The 25,241-nt window shown below is 36.7% G+C and overlaps 1 protein-coding gene across 1 annotated transcript in view; it reads right to left on the bottom strand.

The window, feature by feature from the left end:
- Positions 1-1,066: 1,066 nt before the first annotated feature.
- The window catches only part of LOC135673873 (glutathione reductase, cytosolic-like), a 31,363-nt gene continuing 7,188 nt past the window's right edge, over positions 1,067-25,241 (bottom strand). The window contains exons 3-16 of the mRNA XM_065183269.1: positions 24,530-24,599; positions 16,876-16,947; positions 12,484-12,687; positions 9,533-9,606; positions 9,367-9,450; positions 8,282-8,369; positions 8,099-8,180; positions 6,422-6,495; positions 6,000-6,107; positions 5,835-5,899; positions 2,417-2,530; positions 1,986-2,085; positions 1,736-1,789; positions 1,067-1,342 (exon numbers count right to left, since the gene is read on the bottom strand). Coding sequence (XP_065039341.1) covers positions 1,247-1,342; positions 1,736-1,789; positions 1,986-2,085; positions 2,417-2,530; positions 5,835-5,899; positions 6,000-6,107; positions 6,422-6,495; positions 8,099-8,180; positions 8,282-8,369; positions 9,367-9,450; positions 9,533-9,606; positions 12,484-12,687; positions 16,876-16,947; positions 24,530-24,599 — 1,285 coding nt within the window. The 3' untranslated portion in view covers positions 1,067-1,246. The remainder of the gene's footprint in view (positions 1,343-1,735; positions 1,790-1,985; positions 2,086-2,416; positions 2,531-5,834; positions 5,900-5,999; positions 6,108-6,421; positions 6,496-8,098; positions 8,181-8,281; positions 8,370-9,366; positions 9,451-9,532; positions 9,607-12,483; positions 12,688-16,875; positions 16,948-24,529; positions 24,600-25,241) is intronic.

Here is a 25,241-nt window from a genome sequence, read left to right on the forward strand (position 1 = left end):
AGATACCGAGATTAGCCTAACTAGAGCATTTGTTAATTGCTATGGCACCACTATAAACATGAATTCTGAAAGGTAAGAACACTTCCACCTTAATGCACATTAATGGACCACCAGATTCAACCATGAGATACATGTCGAGTCAGCAACGAGTGTTGCTCATCACCTCAAGGGTCTGAGTATTAATTAGATTTTGGACTAATTAGATATCATCAAGGCCTCACACAATGAGTCAATCTTGATTATGTTTTAAAACTAATCAGTGATTAGATCTGGACTTACAAGAAATTAAGTATAGTCGATCAGTTCTACACTACTAGTAATTAAGTCAGAATATATATATATATATATATATATATTGAGTTTCATCCATAACTTCATTAATATAAGCCTTCGGGTTGTGATAATATTTGATCTACTCCTAATTAATTCAATTCAAATTTGGATACTTAAATAATATCTTATATGCTATACAACCATGTAATCAAAACTGAAATGACTCGATTAGTCCAAAAAAATACAGGGTTGCTCGAGTGAGCAAAATGTGTCAGTTTACTTTGGTGGTGGTCAAACTCTGGTTTGACTCATCTAAAAATAACCGAATTGCAATGAGAAATTGCGGACGAGTAAAACATACTACAACATTGAAACGAGTGAAAGAGATGGAAAATAAATACCGTGTGTGAGATAGAGGTCAAGATAAGACCAAAAATCACTCCAAATATCAGCTGCATATGTACAAAATTAAGCAATTATTATCATATCTTGAAAGTAAACAATCCATACAGCTTGACAATTACGAAATGCCTATTATTATCAGATCTACATCCATGACGTTTAACTGATGAAATCAAATCAGGATCTATAGTTATGTTTATCGGATCAGAGAATCATACTGATGCAGAATGGACATGATGCCCATGTCACCATTTGGATTGAATCGTCTAGGAAGAGACGACTACTTATGCAGCATGAATTTAAGCAGACGGCGATCCAAGACAGCTAAATTATCTGGTGACCACATCACCATCAGCAATCACAAATACCAAGATGAATTGTGTGAACCTGATGAAGGCAGAAATCAACAATGCAACCATTTTATTCAGATACTGAGAGATCCAGCAAAACCAATTTCTCGCGGTTTCATCAGTGTATTTGTCGAAGGAAAAGAAGTGGCCCTAATTTGAAACACGACACCTGTTCTGATGAATCAAAAGATTGTTCTCATTCCTAAACTACAAACCTTCATTTACAGATTAGTCTTCAGTTTCGTTCCTGCAGCAACACGCCTTGTGATGGATCGCATAGTCACAAATTCTTCAGCAGCTGAAGGATGGATTCCCACCTGCCATAACAACAGTAGATCTTTAGATTCTATAGAAGCAATAAGTAAATCGTATAGCAACACGTGCATATAACTACATCTTTCTGATGCAGTCTCAACTTCATCCATCAAAATCTCACTAGAGGCTAAGATGGATACAGTTATTGTGACCAGTTAATATCTTTCTTCATAAGTCTGGAGGTTACCACTTGTGCAGAGACCATAACCTCATATGACATCTAACGTGGAGGTCAAACACTTCCAGTTCTGGTTACTTGATGACTAGATTGATTTGATTGACTGCATAGCTTTATGACTACTGACAATAAACTCACAGAATGGCTCTTTCATCTGATGGCAGGCATAAATCTTTTATCAAGAAATGTTTAGTGGAATAAAAGAAAAATGTCTCACTGTGCTATCAAATTGTGCTTTCGTGGCTCCGCATTTGAGTGCAACTGCGATACCCTGTATATAACCACAAATGAGTACTGTTAGTAAATAGAAAGCTTAGTGTCGTTAGTTAAGGTGTAACTTAAGGTAAATCTTTACATGTAATATTAAAAAAATTATACAATTCAGAATAATGGTTTCATATGAAATATGCAGATTCTTTGTAAAAAAAATTTAATGACTCGGGTAGTGATTAGTGAGTGCGATGCACCTGCATAATCTCAGGTGCATCAGGTCCGCACATGGATGCACCCAGTACTTCATCAGTTTCTGCATCAACAACAAGCTTCATAGTTGTCTTTTCTTGCCTTCTGAACCACAAAGAATGAAAGAGATCGGCATTGGCAGTGCCATATAAGACCTAGATGTACTTGCTAACAAATTGTGTCAAAAAACTCTCAGACCATGCAAGAGAAAGGAATGTGAGTCGTATCTATACATGTTACTAGCACACAGTATTCCCTCACATACCACACAAGTGTACTGAATCAGATAACTAACTACCCCTATATATCACAGCTTAAGAAAAAGCAAGCATAAAAATTGAAAAATGCATTTAAATGCATGGTCAGATTTTTTACTTATCACTATAATATAAAATATAATTATCATCTTTTTGTGCTGACAAGAAACTTTACTGACCCAGAGATAGTGTTTTTCATGGGATTAAATGAAGATGTGTAAACAAGAATGTCACTCTTTGTTTGCTCCAGAGCCTGCTGCTCGTTGAGACCTACTACTGAAAGTGGCGGTATGCTGAAGAGTATACCATATGTCAAAACTTATCATGGGAAGCTTGTAAAAGTTAAGATACACAACCTTTTGAGTAAAAATAAATTTAAGCAATTCTATCTTAGAAACAAACACCATGTGACATCAGATATATGTAGCAGTGGCAAAAGATGAGTATAAAAACATAGACAAAAATGTATTTTTAGCAGTGGCAAAAGAGAACTGAGTGCATAAAGAGCTAAAATGGCATTGAAGCAATAGAGACTTGAAATAAAGCCTAACTAATTAGCAGCATCATATGAAAATTCATAGCTGACATCATTATGCCAAGGCTTTGTGGACATAGTTTGGTTGGAGCAACATGTAAAATCAACACCAATGCTGTCACTGGTTCAATGTTAAAACATCTAGGTTAAATTATTGATTTGGCAAACTAACTTTAACCCTCTATTTTTTTCCCTTTGAATGTTTGGTTGTTAAAGGGTGAGTTATTTGGATTAGCAAAGAGAATGGAAGCAAGTGATCTTTAACCCATATCCTGGATTCTCCATGTTAAAAATCTTTAAACGGGTCCAATTAACCCTCTTCAACTCTATGAGCATCTAGCAGGTTAAATCAATACATCAACAAAGCCATAAGTCCCAACTATTTGGGATCGGCAACATGATTTTTTTTGTCGCCATTGAATCCGTAAAAAGTCATATGTTTACTTAAGTTTTAAGTACTTTCTCTTATCTCTTATCGTACCACTAACATTAGTCATTTCAATTCTTCCAACTACTACATCCTGAGATCTTCAAAGCACATGTCCATACCATCTTAAACAATTCTCTTTTCTTATCCTTTGTCAAAACGATACCTAATTGTTCAGGAATAAAAATATTTCTTTTTCTATCTTTCTTAGTAACTTCACACATTCATCTCAGTATTCTCATCTCAGCGACATATGCTTTTTGTATATGTTATTTCTTAACGGTCTAACACTTAGATTTGTAAAGCATTGTTGTTCTCATAATTGTTTTATAAAGTTTTCTTTTAAGTCTCAAAGATATCTGATAATCACACAAGACTCCTAATACCCCTTGTCATTTTAACCATCATATTTTAACTCTATAATAATATCTTCATCGATCTCTCCATCTTGTTAAATAATGGGATCCAAGATACCTAAAGCTTTTACTTAAAGGAATTTCTTGTCTATCCAACTTAACTATATTCTCCTATCTATTCCTAGTATTACTAAGATTGCATTTCATACATTTAGTTCTAGTCTTACTTAATATAAAACCTTTAGTTTCTAAGAATAATCTTCATAACTCAAGTTTATAATTAATTCCACTTAATCTCTCATCAACTAAGACAATAATACAATATCATTAACAAATAACATACACCAGAGAGGTCTATCATATAAATGATTAGTAATTTCACCCATTATCATCGTGAAAAGGTAGAGACTTAATACAGATCTTGATATAATCCAATGCTAATAAGAAACTCATTAGACACATTCCTTATAGTTCTAACACTGATAGCTACATTATTATATATATCATTAACAACAGCAATACAATTAGTAGAAACACCTTGCTTTTCTAAAAACCACCGTAATAAATCCCTAGGAACTTTGTCATAGGTTTTCTCTATATCAATAAAAATCATATACAAATATTTCTTTCTCTCTTTATACTTTTCCATTAATTGTCTTAATAAATAAATAACTTCTATAGTTGATCTTCCAAACATAAAACCAAATTGCTTTCCTGAGATATATATTTCAACCCTTGTCCTACTTTTAATAATTGTTCCCCAAAGTTTCATGGCTCATGATTTTAATTCCTCTATAATTTGAACAATCTTGTATGTCACTCTTATTCAAGTAAATTTGCACTAAAAAACTCTTTAGTGCCTATGTTATTATTCATCAGACATTTCCATTAAGCAAGTTGAACCAATAACACTAACTAAACACTTTGGAGATAATTTAAAGTCGCAATGATTTAATTGTTTTCTGCCTATGTTAAGACTAAAAAAGGCACAATTATGATTGTTTCTGTTCCATTTTGTCAAACCTTTCTCATTTTTTATTTGGTATGAATAAATTGTTGGGCAGAGATTGGTGCTCAGGAAGAAAGTTTTAAATGGGGTAACCACATCTCCCTCTTCACAGGGAAAAATCTTCCATTCCAACTACAGGTTTGAAGTTCCAAATCAGCCAAACAGTAAAGAAGTAAGTGTTTCGTTTCCAAATGCAGCCAACCAAACAACATTAATGACTGTATATGCTGCACATTAATTTCTTGCAGTTGTGTGTAAATATTTCTATAGAATATATATGTCCAACCAAACAAATCCTGAAATAGAATTGGGAAGTACATAAACAGATTCTAAAATTATTTGATCATGGAGGGTGAGTTGATTTTGACCAAAGGAGTGTTTGATTGGCTCATTTGCTAATTTTTGCTTTTGAGATAACATTGTTCCCTGAGACAAAGCATGTCATTCTCTCTTTTACACACTTTCCACGTCCAAAAGAATTTCATAAGATTCATCTTGTTTGCATTAATGTGTTGTAGCCACTAAAGAATACATTTTCACCTGTGAACTACCATCTTATATTCTCCAACAAACCACTTTATTTCCGAAAATAAACAATGCCTAGAAATGAAACACCAAGTTTGAAGGGTTAATGTGAAGGCCAGGTTGTGAAGTCTACTAAATTCTCAGTGAAGTCCTTTACATTTTGATTTTGCCCAACAATATGATAAGAAAAGGCTTGACACTGGAAACAGGACATTGTTCACATTTGAGAACAGACAATTTGGACATGCAAAACTAAAACACTGTCGCTCTCATAAAGGATTAAGCAATTCTAGTTGCATTTGAAGTTTAATCTCGCAAACAAAGATATCTACTACATTTACGTAAAACAAAGTGTTTCCAAGAAGCATAATAAAATATTAATATATTGTTATTAATTATTTAAATAAAACAGGTTCTTCCAAATGTCCAAAACCTGACCAAGAAGGATTCTACAAATATCTATCAAATACTTATCCAATATGGATACAGCAAGAATTGTTCAGTATCCATTTCCATAGCCTTCCCTATATCCTCCACCCTTTTTATAATCATCTTAAATGTCCCAAATCGAAGCATTAGAAACCATTAGATGGCATTCAAAATACATGTTGATTTTCAGAAGCTTTGATGTAAATCAGTCTTTAAATTTTCATAGAATTTAAACAATCAGGTGCTTCACATGTGATGAATAATATCAGGTGCAATTGTAATACATTAACTTTAAGTTATAATGGAGTAAAATTACCAAAACACAGCACAGGGTACATTAATATAATCAGGTTTAGTTGGCTGTCCACCAAAAACAGTTTTCTGCAACACAAACAATATATCAGCAATTGTTTTGAATCTGCATCAACAAAAATTTTATCTAAAAGATCGACAATGTTATGAGCACACACAATCCACTTACAGAAAAGCAAGTTCCCTCCATTAACGCCACAGGGGTCAGATTTATTCGGTTTGTAACATCACCGACAGCCCATATGTTGGGAACTGTAGTGCGAGAATATTCGTCAACCTAGAAATGATAACAGACAATGATAACAATTAGCAAAATTGTGACCCTATTTAGGATTCATAAGTCCGACTAACATACTTCTAGTTATTGTTACCGTTGCAGGATTGGAACTACAAGAACAATTTAAGCAAACAAAAGAAATATAAAGGATTTTAATAACTTAACTTATGAATCCAAATCCAACACTTCCACACTTAGAGAACAAAATTGTCAAACATATATTGTCTTTTAAGTCATTCATGAGAAATCAATATAAGTGGCAAAAAAAAAAGTTGAAAAAACAGGTAGCAAAAATGAGTTGACAAGCAATTAACCTTAACAGCTCCTGTTTTATCAACCTCAACACCAACAGCCTGCAAATTCAACCTCTTTGTGTTTGGAAGCCGACCTGCATTTCCAGATATGACGTTAGTAGAATATGGCCACATTGATTGCAGTTTGGTCATGCTATGCCAAAGGAAACAACAGAAAAATGACTAAAAGATTCCTGAAATCCTAGTTATTAAGAGAAGCTGATTCAGGTGAAATGTTCATACTTTTTAGAACTTAGAATCAGGGTCTGCCATACCGAGCCGTACCGCCCGGTATGGGTGGTACATACCGGTCCGACAGGTTTTCGGTACGCGGACCGATTGTTACCGTTCCGAGGTACTGTAGCACTGTAGCAGAACCCAGGTGTGCTACAGTACTCGGTACACTCAGGTGTACCGCTCGGTATACCATACCATACCGGTACCGAGCCCAGATCGAAATACCGGTACGGTACGATATTGCGAACCTTGCTTAGAACACATGAGTGGAACGTGAGAGAAAGGGCCAACACCTTTGCACAGGAAATAAAGAACTCATAACACTAAAAAAATGTTGTTTCCTGCTAATACTAATAGAATTGATAATTATATAATTTAAAGACATCCCCATAACACATTACAATTTCATGTGACTCTAGAAGCTGAACGATCCACTGGTGCCTTTCAATAAAATCACTGCTATTTAGTCGAGTTACAGTATGCTGACATTTCATGTAAAAAACTAAAAATTACTCTTAAACAGGCACATATTATTTTTCCAGCATTTAGTGATATGTAAAAACAATTTCTGCACTAACACCCCCAGAAATTTGTACTGTATAGATAAGGCATTAATCAGCCCATAACTAAACTCCTTATGTAAATTATTTCCTTTTGAAGCTTCAGTTAATATCCCAGATATTATGTGGCTAACAGATCACATTTAGATGTCATATTATCTGCAAAAACATGTAATGTCACATTAAGGACAACTTATGCATTTCCACAATTTGAGACACTAAATTTATCACACAATATGCATAATACATGAAGACTACATCTTCAAAACACTGCAACAAGTATAGAAGTATGACAAACTTTATTCTGCTTGCATAGCTGTATCCTTGCATAATCCTGCAGCAACTACACTGAAATTTAACCTTATATACACATGGATTTACAAAATGCTTAGGCATTAAGCCGTCTTTATGTGAACAAAATCACTCTTCAGATTAGAACAAAGTTGATCCTTGTTGATGCAGACAAAACAAGAGTTGCAAATCACCATATAATCTATACTGCAGAAATGCTGGTAAACTTCCAAAGAGGAACAAAAGAATGGATCAAAATATATTCATGCTAAGGAAAGTTGCTCATAATTGAACCAGGCAATAAATGTCAGGAAAACCCTATCACTGATAATAGGTTCATACTACTATGGGCTTTTAATTTAATACAGACTAAAGGATGCTTTTTCAGAGAAAAGGCAAAAGGATGGTAAGTGTTCTCATCATACAAATAAAATGCAGTTGTCCAAAGAGTTCAGTGGGAGATGAAGTTTCTAAATCACTCTCTCATATCTATTTCAGGTGATTCAGAATCATATCATTAATTCAATTCCCACAAAATGTTAAGATTGGCTTTTGTGTTCTTATCCTCCAATATATACATTGTGATTATGAATGTTGGACAGTGGCTTACCTGTTGCAAATAAGACAACATCTGTTGTAATTTGATCTCCATGGTCAGTCAGAACTCTTATGCCATCTCCACTTTGCCGCAACTGATATAGATAGTAGGAGAAAGTTTAGCAACTTCTGGGAGACATAATGATGCAAAAGCGGTACGAGAAAACTGGTAAAGTAATCCTTCAATTAATTGAACCTCTGACAAATTTGTTCCTGGGTGCAACCGTATGCCCCTTCCTTCGAGGTTTTTTGCAACAACCGCTCTCATTTCATCATCAAAGCCCCTGCAATAAGGAGAATTGAGAAGTTAAATGCTACAAGATCACAAGAGCAAATGATACATCAATTTAGATACAGCAAACAACAGAACAATTAATAAGAAGTTCTATCAAGTACAAAGGCATTTCAGGAATTTGATGGTTGTCATACCAACAGAATACAGGTCTACAATCTGTTTAACCAATTAAGAACAACCAATTATATCAATGCTATTAGAAAAGGTTTGCATTTTTATCACCTCAAACATTACAACATGTATACTATGTGATTTATAAAGCAACAAAAAAAAAGGTTGAATAGGAATGTTGTTTAGATGTTAAAAGGGTACAAAGTACATTTAGGATTCCTAACAAACAATACATGAATTTATGTTCTAGATGGGCCCAAATATACATTCCGGAGTTATTTACCTCAAAAATCTGAATGAAAAAAAATGTAGTAGCAGTTTTTGTCTTATGTTTAGTTTAATGGCTGTATGGTAGTGATGAAGGGCAGCCTACAATCAAATAACATTCAATACTGTATTTGTGGACATCGGGTGTATACCTCCAGTTGGATAATATCCAATGCTTTCAAGATAATTAAATTCTGCTTGCTCCTTTCTTTTTGAATATTAAAAATGAATGTGTTCATTTTTCTGGTGTCTTCTTCCACACGACTGTATTACAATTCTAATGTAATTCCATAAAAGTTTACATATGCTTGAGGTCGATCAGTTTGATATGGTTGATACTGGAAACTACACTTAGAGGTGATTCACCTCAGGTGATATCTTTTACAGTCAACATTGTCCAAAACCTGTGAAGAACTTGTTCATGTCTCTATCAAAAGTTCTCTGTTTCAAACTATATCTAAAATTTTCCATTAGTGCTATAAAAATTCAAATGAACTGCCTAGTTAGTGGTCAGAACATTGTCAAAAGCATATCAAATCTACTTAAATAAAAAAAAAAATCAGGTAAGCAACCAAAAAAAAGGCACATAAGTGAATTCTAAATGCCACCTTAATGGAAGTTCCTTCCGGTAAAATAGATCCACTTCTGCACCCATTCCTCGCCATATTGAAGCAAATTCAACGGCAATATATCTGCAGCACATATGGATCAAATTGGCAGCCCTAGGAAAATATTTCTATGTATTAAATGTATCACAGGGGCATATCCACACACCCTCCACCAAGTATCACGGCACGTTTTGGTAACTCATCTAAGCTTAATGCCTCATCAGAAGTAATAGCCAATTCCTGATATGGAAACATGAAATTAGGATGTATTGGCAAAGAATAAAACTCTAGAAGGATTAGAGTATACTTTACATGTTCAAAGGATGTCAAAAATTTAAAACCAAGTACAGTAATTTGAAATAACAGAAACAAATTAATGGCAAAAAGATCGGTGAAAACTGAGCAGTTCAAAGTCACATGTAACATCCATTAAGTCCTACATATAATTAAATTCAAATGCAAACGATCCAATTAAATTCAAATAGCAGAAGGCATACAAGACGGATTTCATCTCCACTTTATAAAACTCATGTTCAAAATCAGATAACTTCTTCGAATAGAAAATAAATCATATAACTATGGTGAAAATATATGATCAAAAAATAATTACCAGACTTGCACAAGTATGACGAGAGATCCAATGGATTGTGATAAACCAATATTTATCAAAATTGAAAGAGTAAGAAGAAAGATCCATGAATCAAGATTCTAAATTACATTAATAGCAAGAATTTGCCAAAACATTTTTTTATATTTCTTTCTGAATAGAAAAAACATTCAGAGTTCTTAGTTCTTACTACAAGTTAAAATAAAGTCATCAAAAATATGAAAGAAGAATGATGAATAGTTGAAAGAAACCTTGAAAAAATAAGTACTCATAAAATGAGATCTAAAGAAAGGCATTGCACAGGCAAAAAATATTATGTTTATTGAAAACAATTTAAGCATATAGAGTAAAGCTAACCATGACCGGCAGATAACATGTTGCTATAGTTGATTCAAGTAAATTCAATTCATTCCACAAAATCCCAAACTATTAAGACCATTTTCCTCAAATGCATTTTTGTTTAGCATTGATCATCTTGTAACAAAATTACCAAGAGTAAAAAAATCATGAAGAGCATTTAATGGGCTTACATGCTCGATAACCTAAAAAATTTATTCTCGTCCTCTCTGCATTAGTACAGTTTATGATAACACATATAGTGATATATCAATGCAAGACACAAGCATTAAAACTTGTATATCCACAAACCGGAAAAGCTCAATTACAGCATTAGAGAACTGAGAACCAACAATGTTAAAATATTTGTACAACCCTAAAAATAATTAACATTATGAAAATCTTAAGAACACTAATCTTGAAAATTGAAATACATGGTCGCTCATTACCCATATTCAGTGAAAAGATGTTTAAATCAAGGTATATACATATATACATATATATATATATATATATATATATATATATATATATATATATATATATATATATATATTATTTTTTATTTTTTTTAAGGCGACGTCACCGAATTATATATTTATATATATATATATATATATATATATATATATATATATATATATACTGAGCGGTATATCGAACGGTCATGGACAAAACTGTAAACAGGGTGTTTAATGTAATGCTCATGTATGTCCGTGCCTTTTTGTTTGTTCATGCTTTACACAACATGTAGAGGGAGGGTCGAAGGCTTAACAGTCCCAATTTAGTTGGGTTTGGTGGTCATTTTAGGCTTGTAAATAAAAGTTGTGTCATATGGACACTTGTGGGAGATTTCGATCTGTATTTTGGATCCTTTGTTGTGCAACTATTCAGAGCTTGTGAAGTCTGTTTGTAATTTGCATTGGTTATGAAGTGTTTCCTGAAATGATTACTTGTGGATCCTGAGTGAGGCGCTTTCTCTAACCCGTTTTCTCTTTTGTAGGTCCTAAGGGACCCTAGGAGGTTTTGGGGAGGCTGACCTTTGCGGACGGACACTCAAGGGTACTGTACGATTTAGGCAAAACTACCTAAGTCCGTGACAGTTAGTATCAAAGCGAGACAAGCACTCATAAAAACACTTGGCATGCAAACGTGGGGGACCTAGCGGGGCTGTGTTGAGGGCAGCCAGCACACGCGATCGTTTACGGGAAAAACGGGCATGAAGATGTAGGGAAAATGAGTCGCTCAAAGGAGCGGGTATCTGAGATTGACATTCAGAGGAATGGCTAACCCTTCGTGCAAGAGGCACTACGAGGACAAGCAAGCTGAGAAGAATGTGTAACGCACAAAGGTTGAGATGGCTGAGTTTGAGCTATAGCTCAACGTTGGCAACCATACTTGATGGTGCTCAAGGCAAGCGAGACACTTGGTAAAGGATGAAATTATGTAAAGTGGAATGAGAATAAGTGGGGGAGAATGTCATAGACAAAACTGTAAACATGGTGTTTAATGTAATGCTCATGTATGTCCGTATCTTTTAGTTTGTTCATGCTTTGCATAGCATGTAGAGGGACGGTCGAAGGCTTAACAGCCCCAATTTAGTTGGGTTTGGTGGTCATTTTAGGCTTGTAAATAAAGGTTGTGTCATGTGGATACTTGTGGGAGATTTTGGTTTATAGTGGACCATTTTGGATCATTTGTTGTGCAATCGTTCAAAACTTGTGAAGTCTGTTTGTAATTTACATTGGTTATGAAGTGTTTTCTGAAATGATTGCTTGTGGATCCCAAGTGAGGCGCTTTCTCTAACCCGTTTTCTCTTTTGTAGATCCTATGGGACCCTAGGAGATTTTGGGGAGACTGACATTTGCAGACGGACATGCAAGGGTGCCACACGACTTAGGCAAAACCAGCTAAGTCCATGACAGAATGATATACCGCTCGGTATACAGTATCGTACCGTACCGAGCGAATGTCGAAACGCCGATACGGTACGATATTTCAAACCTTGGTTTAAATCATACAAGGATAAGCAATCAATTAAAACAACCACCAACCACTTGTACAACCAATAAAACTCAGATTATTTAGACTATCAAACTGCACAAAATAAAGTACTGTTTAAAGTAATTCTTAAATTACAATTTTGTTTAAAACAAAGAAATATTGACACAAACCTTCCCTGGAATATTCACAAGCTGAGCTCGACTACCAGTTGCAATCAAGATATGTTTTGCAGAGTACTGCTTTGCTGTACCATCTGGTTGTGTCACTTCTACTAAATGTGCATCTATTAGCTTGCCCTCTCCTTCGAACATTGTCACACCAGCATTCGATAGTAATCTCTTGTATATTCCATTTAACCGAATGATTTCCTGTGTCTGTATGGCAATCAAAATTGAATCAAGTAAGCTCTAATCTAAGAAGAATACAATAGCATTTAATGACATTTCAACAAATAATTTGGCCTCTAAGCACAGAGATAGTTAAGTAATCAAATAATATAAGTACCGATGCAAGATATTTCAAGAATGCAAGTCATAACATTAAAAAAATGTGTGAATAGCCTCTGAGAAAGCACAAACTTCTGGAACAAAAAGGGGACATTTCATCAAGCAAAGAAAATGAACACTAGAAATGAACATGTTGCTCTTGCTGCTACAAGTGAGCAAACTAGTGAATGAGAAGGCCATAAATGCAAACAATATCACCAATAATGACAACTATAAGTTAATGAAACAATAAAACACCTAGTTAGGTTATCGATAGTCCATAAGAAACCATGATAAGACTAGAAGCATAGTTTCAAAGAGCTTTAATCTAGAACAAACTTTCTAAGTCTCATCTCACAAAGTTCCATGGGCAAACACTACAGAAATGGCACGAACTTGAGTTTGATATCAGAAACAGTGTAGTCAAAGGCACTAGGCACAATAAGGGCCAAGGTTCCAAAATGTGCAACGCTTTAGGCGCTCACCTGAGCGAAACGAGATGCTCCCAAATATTAAAATTAAAAATATATATCATGATTGATAAATATAATTACTAAAATAAAATAACAAGTCAAAATTGTATTTATTTGAAGTATCAAATTACATTATCGGTTAGGTGGTTGTTGGTTGTTATGGGTTGGGAGTGGAAGAGGGAGGAGGAGGAGGTATGGGAGAGGGTTATTGTTTGTTGGGTAGCTATGGGTTACTGTCGGTTGGGAGAAGAGGGAGGAGGCAGGAGGAGAAAGGAGAGCGGGCCGTGGTCCAAGAGCAGGGAGGGGAGCTATCAAGGAGGACGAGGAGCATGCTGTCAAGGAAGGGGGGAGTTGTGACTGGGGGTAAGAGGAAGGGGAACGGGATGAGGAACAAGAAGCTGTGATCAGAAAGGGGGGATGTGGTCTAGGAGGGGGAGGATGTTGTCGGGGAAGGGGGAAGCTGCAAAGGGGAAGGGAGGGGGTTTGTGGTCCTGTAAGCTGCGATAAAGAGGGGGAAGAGTGAGGGGAAGACGTTGGTGGATGCTGACGCGGAGGGCTGCGACAAAGGGGGGGAGAGGGAGGGAAAGATGTTGGCGGCTGCAACGGAGGAGGGAAAGGGGTGATATCAAGGTCCAAAGGTGTGCAATGACGAAGGAGGAAGAGGAGAGAGGGATATCAAGGAAGAGCTTGCCGGAGGAAGACGTTGTCGCCATCGCCGTTCACTGATGAAGAGGAAGATGCTGTTAATTGATCTCGACCGAGGCCTAATTTGAACTAGATGCATTGATTGAGCTCAACCCAGGCCTAATTTGAATTAGGTGGATTCCTAGCCCACCTAGCACCTAGGCCTAGGTGTGTGCCCAGTTTCTAGGCGCTCACCTAGACTAGTTTCCAGGCGCTCGGGCCTTGCCCCGCCTCGCTTGGGAACCTAAGCGAGAGCCCAGTGACTTCACTGATCAGTCAACAATCTAAGAAAGACAACCACAGAAATTCCACTTGTAAGAAGTTAGGCTTGTACATATAATTTCATGACCATATAAGCCTAGTTGTTGATTTTACGGCCTCTTTAACTTTTAAAAGGGAAAATCTTTTGTTGTAGTAAAAGATGGAATCTAAGTAGTGATTACTGTTCCAAGCCTTTTAAATGCTTCTCGAAATTCTATATGAAGTAAAATTTATTTCAGAATTTGTGCAACTAGATAGGACCAACAAGGCCACAATCATACTCAGAGTTGAATGATACTCGAGAGCTGAATGCGAAGGACCACCAAAGCGACATCCATAACTGCGTGTGTTGTGTTTTGGAGAAGCTTTTGACGTCAAAATCATTGATGCAATAGCGAGAAAGGGCAGCAACTGTTGCTGCTCTTGCTGCCTTCGCAGATGGCAGCGCTGCCATCTGTGTGCAGGCTTCCGGTTGGCGGCCGGCGGCTGACGGGTTGCCGCAGCGGCGGCCGCCTGCGCGCGGGCATTGTGCCCGCAGTTAGGGCTGCCTGCAGCGGCACCCGCCAGCAGGGCCGTAGGCATGGCGGCCGCATGCGCACGGGCACAGGCGGCGCCTGTGGTCGCTGGACCCTCGGGCGAGCCACCCGCAGGGGCGAGGCTCGCCAACGGCAGCTGCTTGCGGGGGCTGCGCTCGTGAGCAGAGCCACCCACAGGGGTGCCCACCTGCAGGGGCAGTGCTGCCCGCGGGAACACCGCCCGCAGGCGAGCCGCCCACGGGCAAGGGCGGCGCCCCCGCCCCCTGCAGTGGCCGCCGCCGGCAGCTGGAAATTGCAAACCAGTCACAGCTAAACCAACTGGCCACAGGAGTAACTCATTTTAGGGTGAACCTAGTGTGCAAGGTTCCCGCCACCATAGGGCCAAAGGAGGGCCAATGTATGCCACCATACCCCTAACCAGAAAGGTCGTTCCTATGACTCAAAAGTCTAGGAACACGCTTACCATTGTACAAAGGCTCTCTCTCCATTTAATTAAATTGTAACTCATGATGGTTGATACTCGATAATACCATTAAAGAGAACCTGAAATAGCGTTTATGGATCCTCTATTTAACTTTTCCTACATGTCATATAAAATCGAAATAGAGCCAATAAATGCACAGCAGGCTCATATTAGATCTGCCTGACACTTAATATTGTAAGCCAAGATTTGAAATCAGGAGATGATTATGCACATTTGTGCACAATGAATTCAATAAAATATATTATCAACTCAAATCTATTCAAAAATTTTTCACAATTACTTACACTTCATGTTTTAACCAAATGTTGCAAACAACATACATAGTTGTTGAAGAGGATTCATCCCTTTAGCTGACAGTTGCAAACAAGATTTAAAAAAAAAAAAGAAATTTTTTGACAGAAACTTATTCTGGCTTAGCTATATGAAGGTTGGACCAAATATGAAGTATTATTATATCACCAACAGCAGATAAATTATACAAAGAGATACATAGAATAGTAGATATCAGTAAAATATGAAAAATAGGGGAAATGAAAGAAGCAGCATAAAAGTAAAGAACAAAGAGGTCTGTTGTCTTCTCAAAACAAACCAAACACAACAAGTTTTCCTATTACAGAAAAGATAAAATTCTATGAAATTATCAGAACTCTAAGAGGGTTAAATAACTACTTTAAAAGAACAACATATCTAACTAGAACTCTTCCAAAACAAAAGCATCCGAGTATTTGAACCCTTTTAGGGCTTGGTTGAATGGGAAATAATGGCAAGCCAAAAAGATATTGAAGAAATTGGTGAGCCAGGTTATAGTTCCCATATCTGCCTAGCATATTGACTCAAGACATCATCAGCCAGCCCTATATACTTCTGACCAAGCATTAAAATATCAAACCGTACCGGAGTTTCGACATTCGCTCAGTACGGTACGATACTATATATATATATATATACATATACATATATATATATATATATACATATACATATATACATATATATATACATATATATATAATAAAATAATAATTCAGCGACGTCGCCTCTCTCTTCTCGACGTCGCCAAGGTGACATCGCTTATATAACTGTATATATATATATATATAAGTAAAAAAATATTATATATATTTATATATAAATATTTTTATAAAAGGTGACATTGTGTCGCCTCGGTGACATCGCCCCAAGTGGGAGAAGGGAAAGGCAACGTCGTCGACGTTGCCGAAAAAGGCGCCGTCGCCCCGCATGGGAGAAGGGAAAGGCGACTTCATATTATATATATATATAATATATTATATATACATACATTATAAAAGGCGACGTCGCCTTTTATAATGTATGTATATATAATATATATATATATATATACACCACCCGATAACGGGCGGTCCGTGTACCAGTCTGCTGACGGATCGGTACATACCAGGCGGTATTATTCGAAATTGAAGACCTTGCTTCTGACACAGTCCATAGTCCATAAAAAATTGATAGATGAACCACACACTCTGTCAACAAAGTACTACCAAAGATAGGACCAACTAACGTCTAAAATTTTTGGACTTTATTATATATATATTGTTGCACTTAAAGAGAAGGAAATAGAGCATGAAAGCAGAATAGCAAGATAATTAGTTTTTACTCTGACCTTATTGTGCAAAAGTTTTTTCCAATTGAAGCCAATTTCATCACTGAGCTCCCACCCAAAATTTCTAGAATCCTGTAAATAAAAGGACACGTCAAAATATTAGCATCTGAAATCATATATTGGGATCCAACAATGTGATGAATAATATATTTCCACAACTACAATGACAAGTCATAATATCCCAATTATTTGGGACCTGTTCCATAGATTTTTTTTGCTACCATTAAGCTCTTTAAGAAATAATATATCACCACAAGAAAGCAAAAGAACAGAAAATAAAGTGTAACCATGTCATAAAATGTAAGAACCTCAGCTACAACACAATGAGAACCAACAATTTCAGTTACAGTATCTATATAATTCATGTATGTAATCAACTAGTTTTGGTGTATTTGTCTTCACACTTAATAACTTGCATATAAAATATACAATTATTTTTCTAGTTCTTCCATAAAGCAAGGTTCTGAATACCGTACCGTACCGGTATACTGATCAGTTATCAGTACGGTATGTACCAAGCTGTACTAAACATACCGACACACGATACATTACGGTGTACCAATGTACCGCCCGTATCGGTCCTCTATCGGAGCGGTAAGGTACGATATTGCAAACCATGCTTAAGAGTCACTATATTCTAAAGAATATAACATGAATTAGGGGTCATATAAACAAAACTAACTCCAATGAAGAAATAACAAAAAAGGGTGAAAGGTAAGCTTTTGGTGATAGTGCTTAGTAACATAAAGGTGTTGACTCCAGGGTGAAGGACCATAGTCGGAATTCAAAGCAAGAAGTAAAAAACCTATCAAAGTGACCAACCAGTATTTTTCAAGCTGACCAGAAAACAGGAGCAATTCCACCTCATCTGGTCTGGAACAAGGGTTATTACATGGTAATCCTACTGAACTGGACTTATCAACCAGTTTTAATAGTTAAAATTAGCGGTGACAAATGATACACCTATCACCAGCACTTATCATTTTTTATATTTTTACAGCTATCTTCCCTAATCTTTCCTTTTAATCGTTCCTTCAACATCTCACTCGTCTTCTTTTTCTCTTTATTTCTCTCTCTTCCTCCTCCACCTTACTGCCTTGCCCCGCTCCGACGATCAAGGCACTAGGCACTTGCTCAAACGAAGCTAGGCTCTTAATATTATATTATAGAAAAAAACGCTAAAGACAATCATTAAAATTTGATATGAGTTTTGTATCATTTCATAATCAAAAGTTCACTATTAAGACATCAAATTACATATATTTAACCTCAAATTACAAAACAATGTGTTGTCGGCATGGATAAGTAAAAGCATTGAGCATATATGAGAATGTGCATTCAAGCAATAAAGAGAATTCAACTTTCATTTCAACTCACATGGTGCGAAGGAAAAGTGCAACAATAGCACTGTCACCAATGAGTTCATGAGATGATAAACCAAATATACTAAAACGTAAAAATTTCAAACCTCGACTTCCACCTAGTTGGAGAAGTCTTGATAAAGAAAGTGAACATGAATATGTTACCAACAGAAGCAAAGAATAGAGAAACAGAGTGTACGAAAGCAACAGAAAAGATGGAGAGGGTGGTAGAGAGACAGTGATGGAGGAGATGGAGAGAGTAATATATGGAGAAGTTGAGCAAACTGCAGCCTCAAGTCGCTAAGATCTGATGCTGGCTCTAGAGTAGCCAGAGATAGAGGTTAGCCTCAAAGAAGTGTAGCTAGGTCATAATCATGGAAATAAGAAATGAAGCTAATAATGAAATAGGGCAACGATGCAGTAGAATGCAGAGGAGAATAGACCATATCACAATTGTCGAAGAAGTAGAAAGCATAGTTTGACATACCACCCGAAACCAGTGATTTCAATAGGCACTCGGGCGAGGCGAGGCGAGGCCCAAGCGCCTCACTTCATGTCCAGGCACCTCGCTTCAAAGAGGCGCCGCCTGGGCGCTCGCCCGAGCCCAGGCGTCGGGCGCTTCAGGCGAGCGCCTAGGTTAAACTAGGCGACCGAACCAGATTTTTAGGTCTGGTTGGTCTCTGGTGCTTTAGTTGGTTCAATCGAACCAACTAAATCACCGATATCAGGCTCCCTCTCATGATTTCCCCGACTTCCCCAACCCTAACACTCGCGATTTTGCCGTCGAGATTTCTTCTCTGCTGTCGCTGCTGCCATTGTTGCTACTCGTCGCTACTGTCGTTACTCGCCGACTACTCGCCGCTGCCACAGTCGCTGCTCATCGCTGCTATCGTCGCTCACCGCTACTGTCGCCGCTCATCGCTGCTATCGTCGCTCACCGCTACTGTCGCCGCTGCCGTTGTGGCTCACCGCTCCCACTCCCACTCCCGTAGTCACTCACCGCTCCCGCTCTAGCTACGGCTGTCGCCTGCTACCATTGTCGTTGCCTCAGCAGCCTCGGTCTTCTCACTATACTATTAACAGTATATTAACAGTATACTACTAACTGTATACTAATAATAGTATTTTTATTTATTATATTAATAATATATTATTTTTAATTTTAATACTATTAATTTTTATTTATTTAATAATATATTTTTTATTTAAAAAATAAAAAAATATACAATTATGATTTATTTATTTATTTATTATGATTTTGTACCCGATTTTATTAATTTAATAATATTTTTTTATTTAAATAATTATATTTATTAATTATATTATATATTTTTATATTTTAGCGCCTCGGGCATTTTTGGACCTTGGCGCCTAGTGCTTTTTAAATCACTGCCTGAAACAGTATGTGCAATACGTACTGGTTCGACAACTGACTGGAATATAGACCGTCCTATATCGAGCAATATATAAGTAGCTTTTGATTTTTTTTGGAGGGCCGGGAGGGGGGGATGAGGGGCGTATACAACCCTTCGTACGGAGCAAAACGATCGAAATTTGACCGTTATCAATATGTAGTGGTCAATAACAATCAATTTGACCATTGGACCCATTCGAATCCTTATTTAACCCCACTCCTCCCCCTAAGAGGCATGGATACATCACAAACATGACTTGACAAATGTCTTATTTATTTTTTTATTTTTTTTGGGACATAATGTATCTATGTTGAACATCTCCCGCACCCACATGTACACCTACGCCTATGCCCTTCCTTGTGTGACGCTCGTGTGCGGCACTAGGTCACGTGGAATTCATGTAAGGACCGGGGAATCTAGAGGAATTTGGGGAATATAGGGAATTGGGATTTCTCGCCATACCTTGAGGCTAGGTGTGTAAACGCCAACAACAAGTGCAAGCATATTTAGAACACCAGATTGTAGCAGAAACAAATTCACCGAACACATGCAACAACAGAAGTAGTAGAATGCCAAATTGCAGCTACAACGACGTCGTTGCAAGCCTACTTCCATCATCTTCTATCGTGCGATATGCATCCTCGGCAACCCGTCGCCTATTAACGCATGCACTCAGCGTCCCTCCTGCCCTTAGGAACTCATCGCCTATTACCAACAACCTCTCATGGGTTTCTCTCGACGTCCCTCTCGTCAATCCGTCGCCAACAATAAGGATCGTAGGCTTCCTTTGGCATTCCTCTCGTCAACCCATAGCCAACTGTGCATAGAAAAAGTGAGCGATCGGGATTTCAATCCTTCTATTTGAATTAGTATTTTTTAATTAATTCATGACCTTTTATATTTGTATTTTGATGTCTGCCTAAATTATCTGTTAGAGATATAATGTCTTACTATTATAATGTCTGCTTACTTTAATAAGTCTAAATTATGAATAAGATATAATAAGTCTACTATAATGTCTAAATTATAATGTCGGCCTCTTATTCATAATCACTCTTTGCATAACAAGAGTAATAGGTTAGGTCTTACAATTATGATTTTTTATTATTGCCTCTTATTCATAATACGTTAGATCTTATTTATTATGTTATTTTAGCTATGATATATGTTACATTGTGAATATATAATGATTATTGCAATATAATTTTTATTTTACTTTTGCTTTTACAAAAACACATATAAAACACATATAAGGCCTATATTAACATGAAAATTCAACAAGAAATATAATTAGATTAAGATTATTTTAATTATTTAAATTTGGGTGATGGTATTTATTTTTTCACATTATTGAGTCTATAAAATTTAAATATAAATGCTATAAAACACACACACACACACACACACACACATTATTTAAATTTGGGTGATGGTATTTATTTTTTCACATTATTGAGTCTATAAAATTTAAATATAAATGCTATAAAACACACACACACACACACACACACACACACACGTGTCCTTATCGTGTTTATGTCCATGTCTATGCTTCTTAGCCTCCCATCCTTTCACCTTATTTCACACTCACATCTTCTAACCGCAAAACTGTTCATCAATGTCCAAAAAAGATAAATCCCTTCCTTATTTATATTTTTATTGAAATAAAACTAGATTTGCATTTAGTTTTAATTAAAATACCTTAATATAGGTTTTTTTCCTAATTTTCAAGTATTTTCAGATATTTCCTGGGCATTTTTCGGAATAGTCGACACATTTCTGGCCTCCGGTGTACCAACACACAATACATCAGTATAGACCGAACTAGCCAAAGATCAGCATGGCCAGTCGACACAAAATTGCAATCCTTAGTAGAAAGTCATTGACAAGGGGCTTAAAGGAGGGTTTCAATTGCAAACAAGATCCTTTGGGTTGCTTCTAGTTCCCACCTAGGTGCAGGGGCAAAGGGCATATGATTACCTAGTTGATTGGACCAAACCACTTCATTTGAGTTTAGATCAATCTTGAGTCAAGTTTGGTCTAATTATATCCATTAATGCATCTGGTCTAAGCCTGGGTTAGCTTGAGATGTAGCACTATTGGGGCTGGACCAAGCAAACGACTCGTTTGAGTTTGTTTGAAGCACCTCATGCCTAAAATGTGTGCCTAGGTATGAACTTGGTGGCTTCATTGCTACCTATGCCTCTACCAGTTAATTATATAGCCACTATCCCATTACGCTGGCACTGTTCTACCATGATGTCACCATTTCTTTTTCTATGTCCCTCCGTTTGAGCTTATATTAGTCGTGAGCAAGATTGGTCCTGTCATATCAACTAATGCATATGGTGCAAGTTTGGGTTAGATCGAGAAGTAATGCTACCGTGGCGGGGCCAAGCAAGCAAGTCACACAAGTCTGTTGGAGTGGCTCAAAGCTTGCCTCACCTGACTTATTTGCCTAGGCGAGTGCCTGAGGACTGATGACTTCACTACTACCTATGCACCTACCACTTCATTACATCACCACTATCATGCTAAGTTGACACTGTCGTACAACCAAGTCACCATTTTCCTGTCTACGTCTCTCCTCTTGAGTTCAGATCAATCTCAAGTCAAGCCTGGTCCAATCATATCAACTAAAGCATGTAGTGCAAGCCTAGATTAGCCCGAGATGGCTTAGTTGGGCTAAGCGAATGACTCACCCTCTGTTCAAGGCACTCGGGGCTCACTTTGCCTAGGTGAGCACTCGAGCACTTAGTGACTTCACCTCTACCAACACCACCACTTCATTACATCACCATTATCGTGCTACGTTGCTGCTATACTACCACCAAGTCACCATTTCCTCTGCTGCATCCTTCCTCCTCTACTTCTCTTCCTCTACCTGCTCTTTCTCACCTTCCTCTCTCAACCTACTCCCACCCCCCTCGGCCCTCCTCTCCATCTTTCTCTTTGGTCGATGTTTACTGCTTTGTTGGCATACTATGTGTCAGTTGCCAATATGTACCAGACCCATGCCAGTCCGTCCAAGACCGATATAGGTTTCTAGACTGAGCCTTGAAACCTTGATTCAAAGAACATATGAAAACCTCTTTTGTGACAATTAAATAAGGAAAGACTTTATAGTGGAAGAGGTACAAATCATCCTCCAAAAGAAACTAGAGAATAAAACAAGAAATTAAAAAAAGAAACTCTCAATATCCACTTAAAGAACCTATTTAAAAGTCAATAATGAGATTAATAAAGAAACTAGTTCTTGATAAAACAATCCAAACAAATACACCAAGCTACATATATAGTTCCAAATAAGTTCCACCACCTTTCTGTTAAACCCGCAATAAAAAACATATCTATATCTAGAAGGCAAGCTCATTGTTCCAAAGAAAACCAAAAATCCATTCTAGAAGCTGCTAGAAACAGGACATGCCAAATAAGGATGATCATGAACACAACTACAATAAGACACTACAATGTTCAAAAGACACTGCTTTCCCAAGCCTCCACACTTACAACAAGAAATTGTTGCTGTTGATATTATAAAAGACCGAAGACACGGGAAATGCTTTACTGAAACTAAGCCTTCTAATTTTAATTTAAAAAAAAAGCAAACTAGGAAAGGAAACAAAATAGAATAAGAATAAAGAGTTGCCACAAAATACACCAGATTTATCCACAGTCCAAGCTACACTGTTCATCTTCCACCCAAAAATAACAAAGGCATCAATACAATTAATGACACAATTCTCATCATAGCCCTATGTCAAGGGAAGACATTTTACAGGAAAATGTTGAAATATCCTGTCATCAAGGCAGTATTTCTAGACAGGAAAAACAGCAATCCAGAAGCACTTACGCCTTACAAAAAACCTTTCAACTAACTAGTCTTATTTATTATATCTCACCCCACATGAATAATCTCGCTTATCATATCTAAATATTCAGCGACAATATAAGAAGCCAAAACAAAAACAAAAAACTACACAGTATACTCACCAGAAAAGCCTAAAATAAAGCAATTCAGCATACTACACATCATAAAAAATTTAAGAAATCAACACTGATACCAATAACATTTTCCATTAAACATGAGTGACTAGTGAACTAGTTTCAATAAAATACATGTAGAACTCATTCTCTAGAAGATGGCACATGGATTAAAAATCAGCATATAAAGAACAAATATTGCACTCTTAAAATCAAGTCATAAGGCAGTATAATGGTTCTTCCACAAAATTATCATGCTTCCATAAATTTAGGCCAATGATAATATAAGGAACTGAATGCTCTCAATTGATCATGAGCCACAAATTTGGTGTTTGGCATAAGGTTGCAGAATTGAGTTGTTTTGGATTCAAAAAAAAAATGTCAATTCAGGAAATATTTGTCAAAAATGCAGAATAATAAATAATAGAAGTATGTAAACATATGATATACATGAATACTGAGAATGTCAATTAAATTGTAATGACTTTGTAAGACTTACTAGAAATTTACAGACAAAAAATAGTTGGGAGTATGTGTACATTTTCCATACAAAACAAAAGAAGGGTGGATCTAGTGTATGAGACTCCTGCTATTGTTGGGTACAAGGTCCAATGTACACAGCCTTATTCTACAAGTACAGAGCTTATTTTTAAGACTTAGACCCTAATCAGCCAGATAGCAAAAGAGCAACCATTATAGCCAGGCTCGTCCCATTTCCATAGAAAGGCAAAGTACAAAAGCATAAGGTGTCCCTGAACCAGCATGATGTTTAGATTGCTCAGTGGAAAGAGAGAGAATCTCATTGCAGTTTACATCACACAGACCACATGACTTTGCTGAATTAGATAACAACTAGGAAACTAAATCAGTTGCAATATGTGGCCAAGATCATACCTCAAATTCACCTCTAAATTGTGCAGCATAAACCAATATCTTTTTAGGAACACATCCACGTATAACACACCTGAACATCATAAGGAGGATTATAATTAGAAGATACAATTTGTTGACTTCAAAATCTTCCTCTCAAAATGGAAGAATTAGCAGCAGTTCCATCAAGCATAAGCAACGGATAGAACCAACTAACAGACCAGAATGAATTCACTGAACTAGTTGCCAGCAATTATACAGGAAAAAACTAAGATCAGTTCTAAATTCTAAATGCATCAATTGTAACTTAAATGTCTTTCTATATCAACCTCATAAAAGAGGCATTTAGGAAGTACTTGCCATAATAATGGGCAGATTATGGCAAGTTGCAGCTTTAGACAACAAAAATAATTTATACATGTGATAGATGTTTTTAACTATATAGTCACTTTCATACATTGCTATTACAACCATATGGTCACTATTTTCCCACTGTAGCATCAACATCTCATAATAAAATGACATATAGAATCATAGATTAGTATCAACTTTCAAGAAGAAACCCAAATAAATACTTGGGAGTAAAAATTCCTCTCTTATGATATGCGTATAAGTTTGTCTAAAGATCCCATATCTCTTATTAAGGACAAACAAGTAATCGGGATACCTGAAGGGAAAGCACAAGAATGTTCAACATGGTTTCATATACAGAACCCAATAAAATATATGCCACCAC

Source organism: Musa acuminata, chromosome BXJ1-5 (assembly GCF_036884655.1).
Source record: "Musa acuminata AAA Group cultivar baxijiao chromosome BXJ1-5, Cavendish_Baxijiao_AAA, whole genome shotgun sequence".
NCBI classification, from domain to species: Eukaryota; Viridiplantae; Streptophyta; class Magnoliopsida; order Zingiberales; family Musaceae; genus Musa; species Musa acuminata.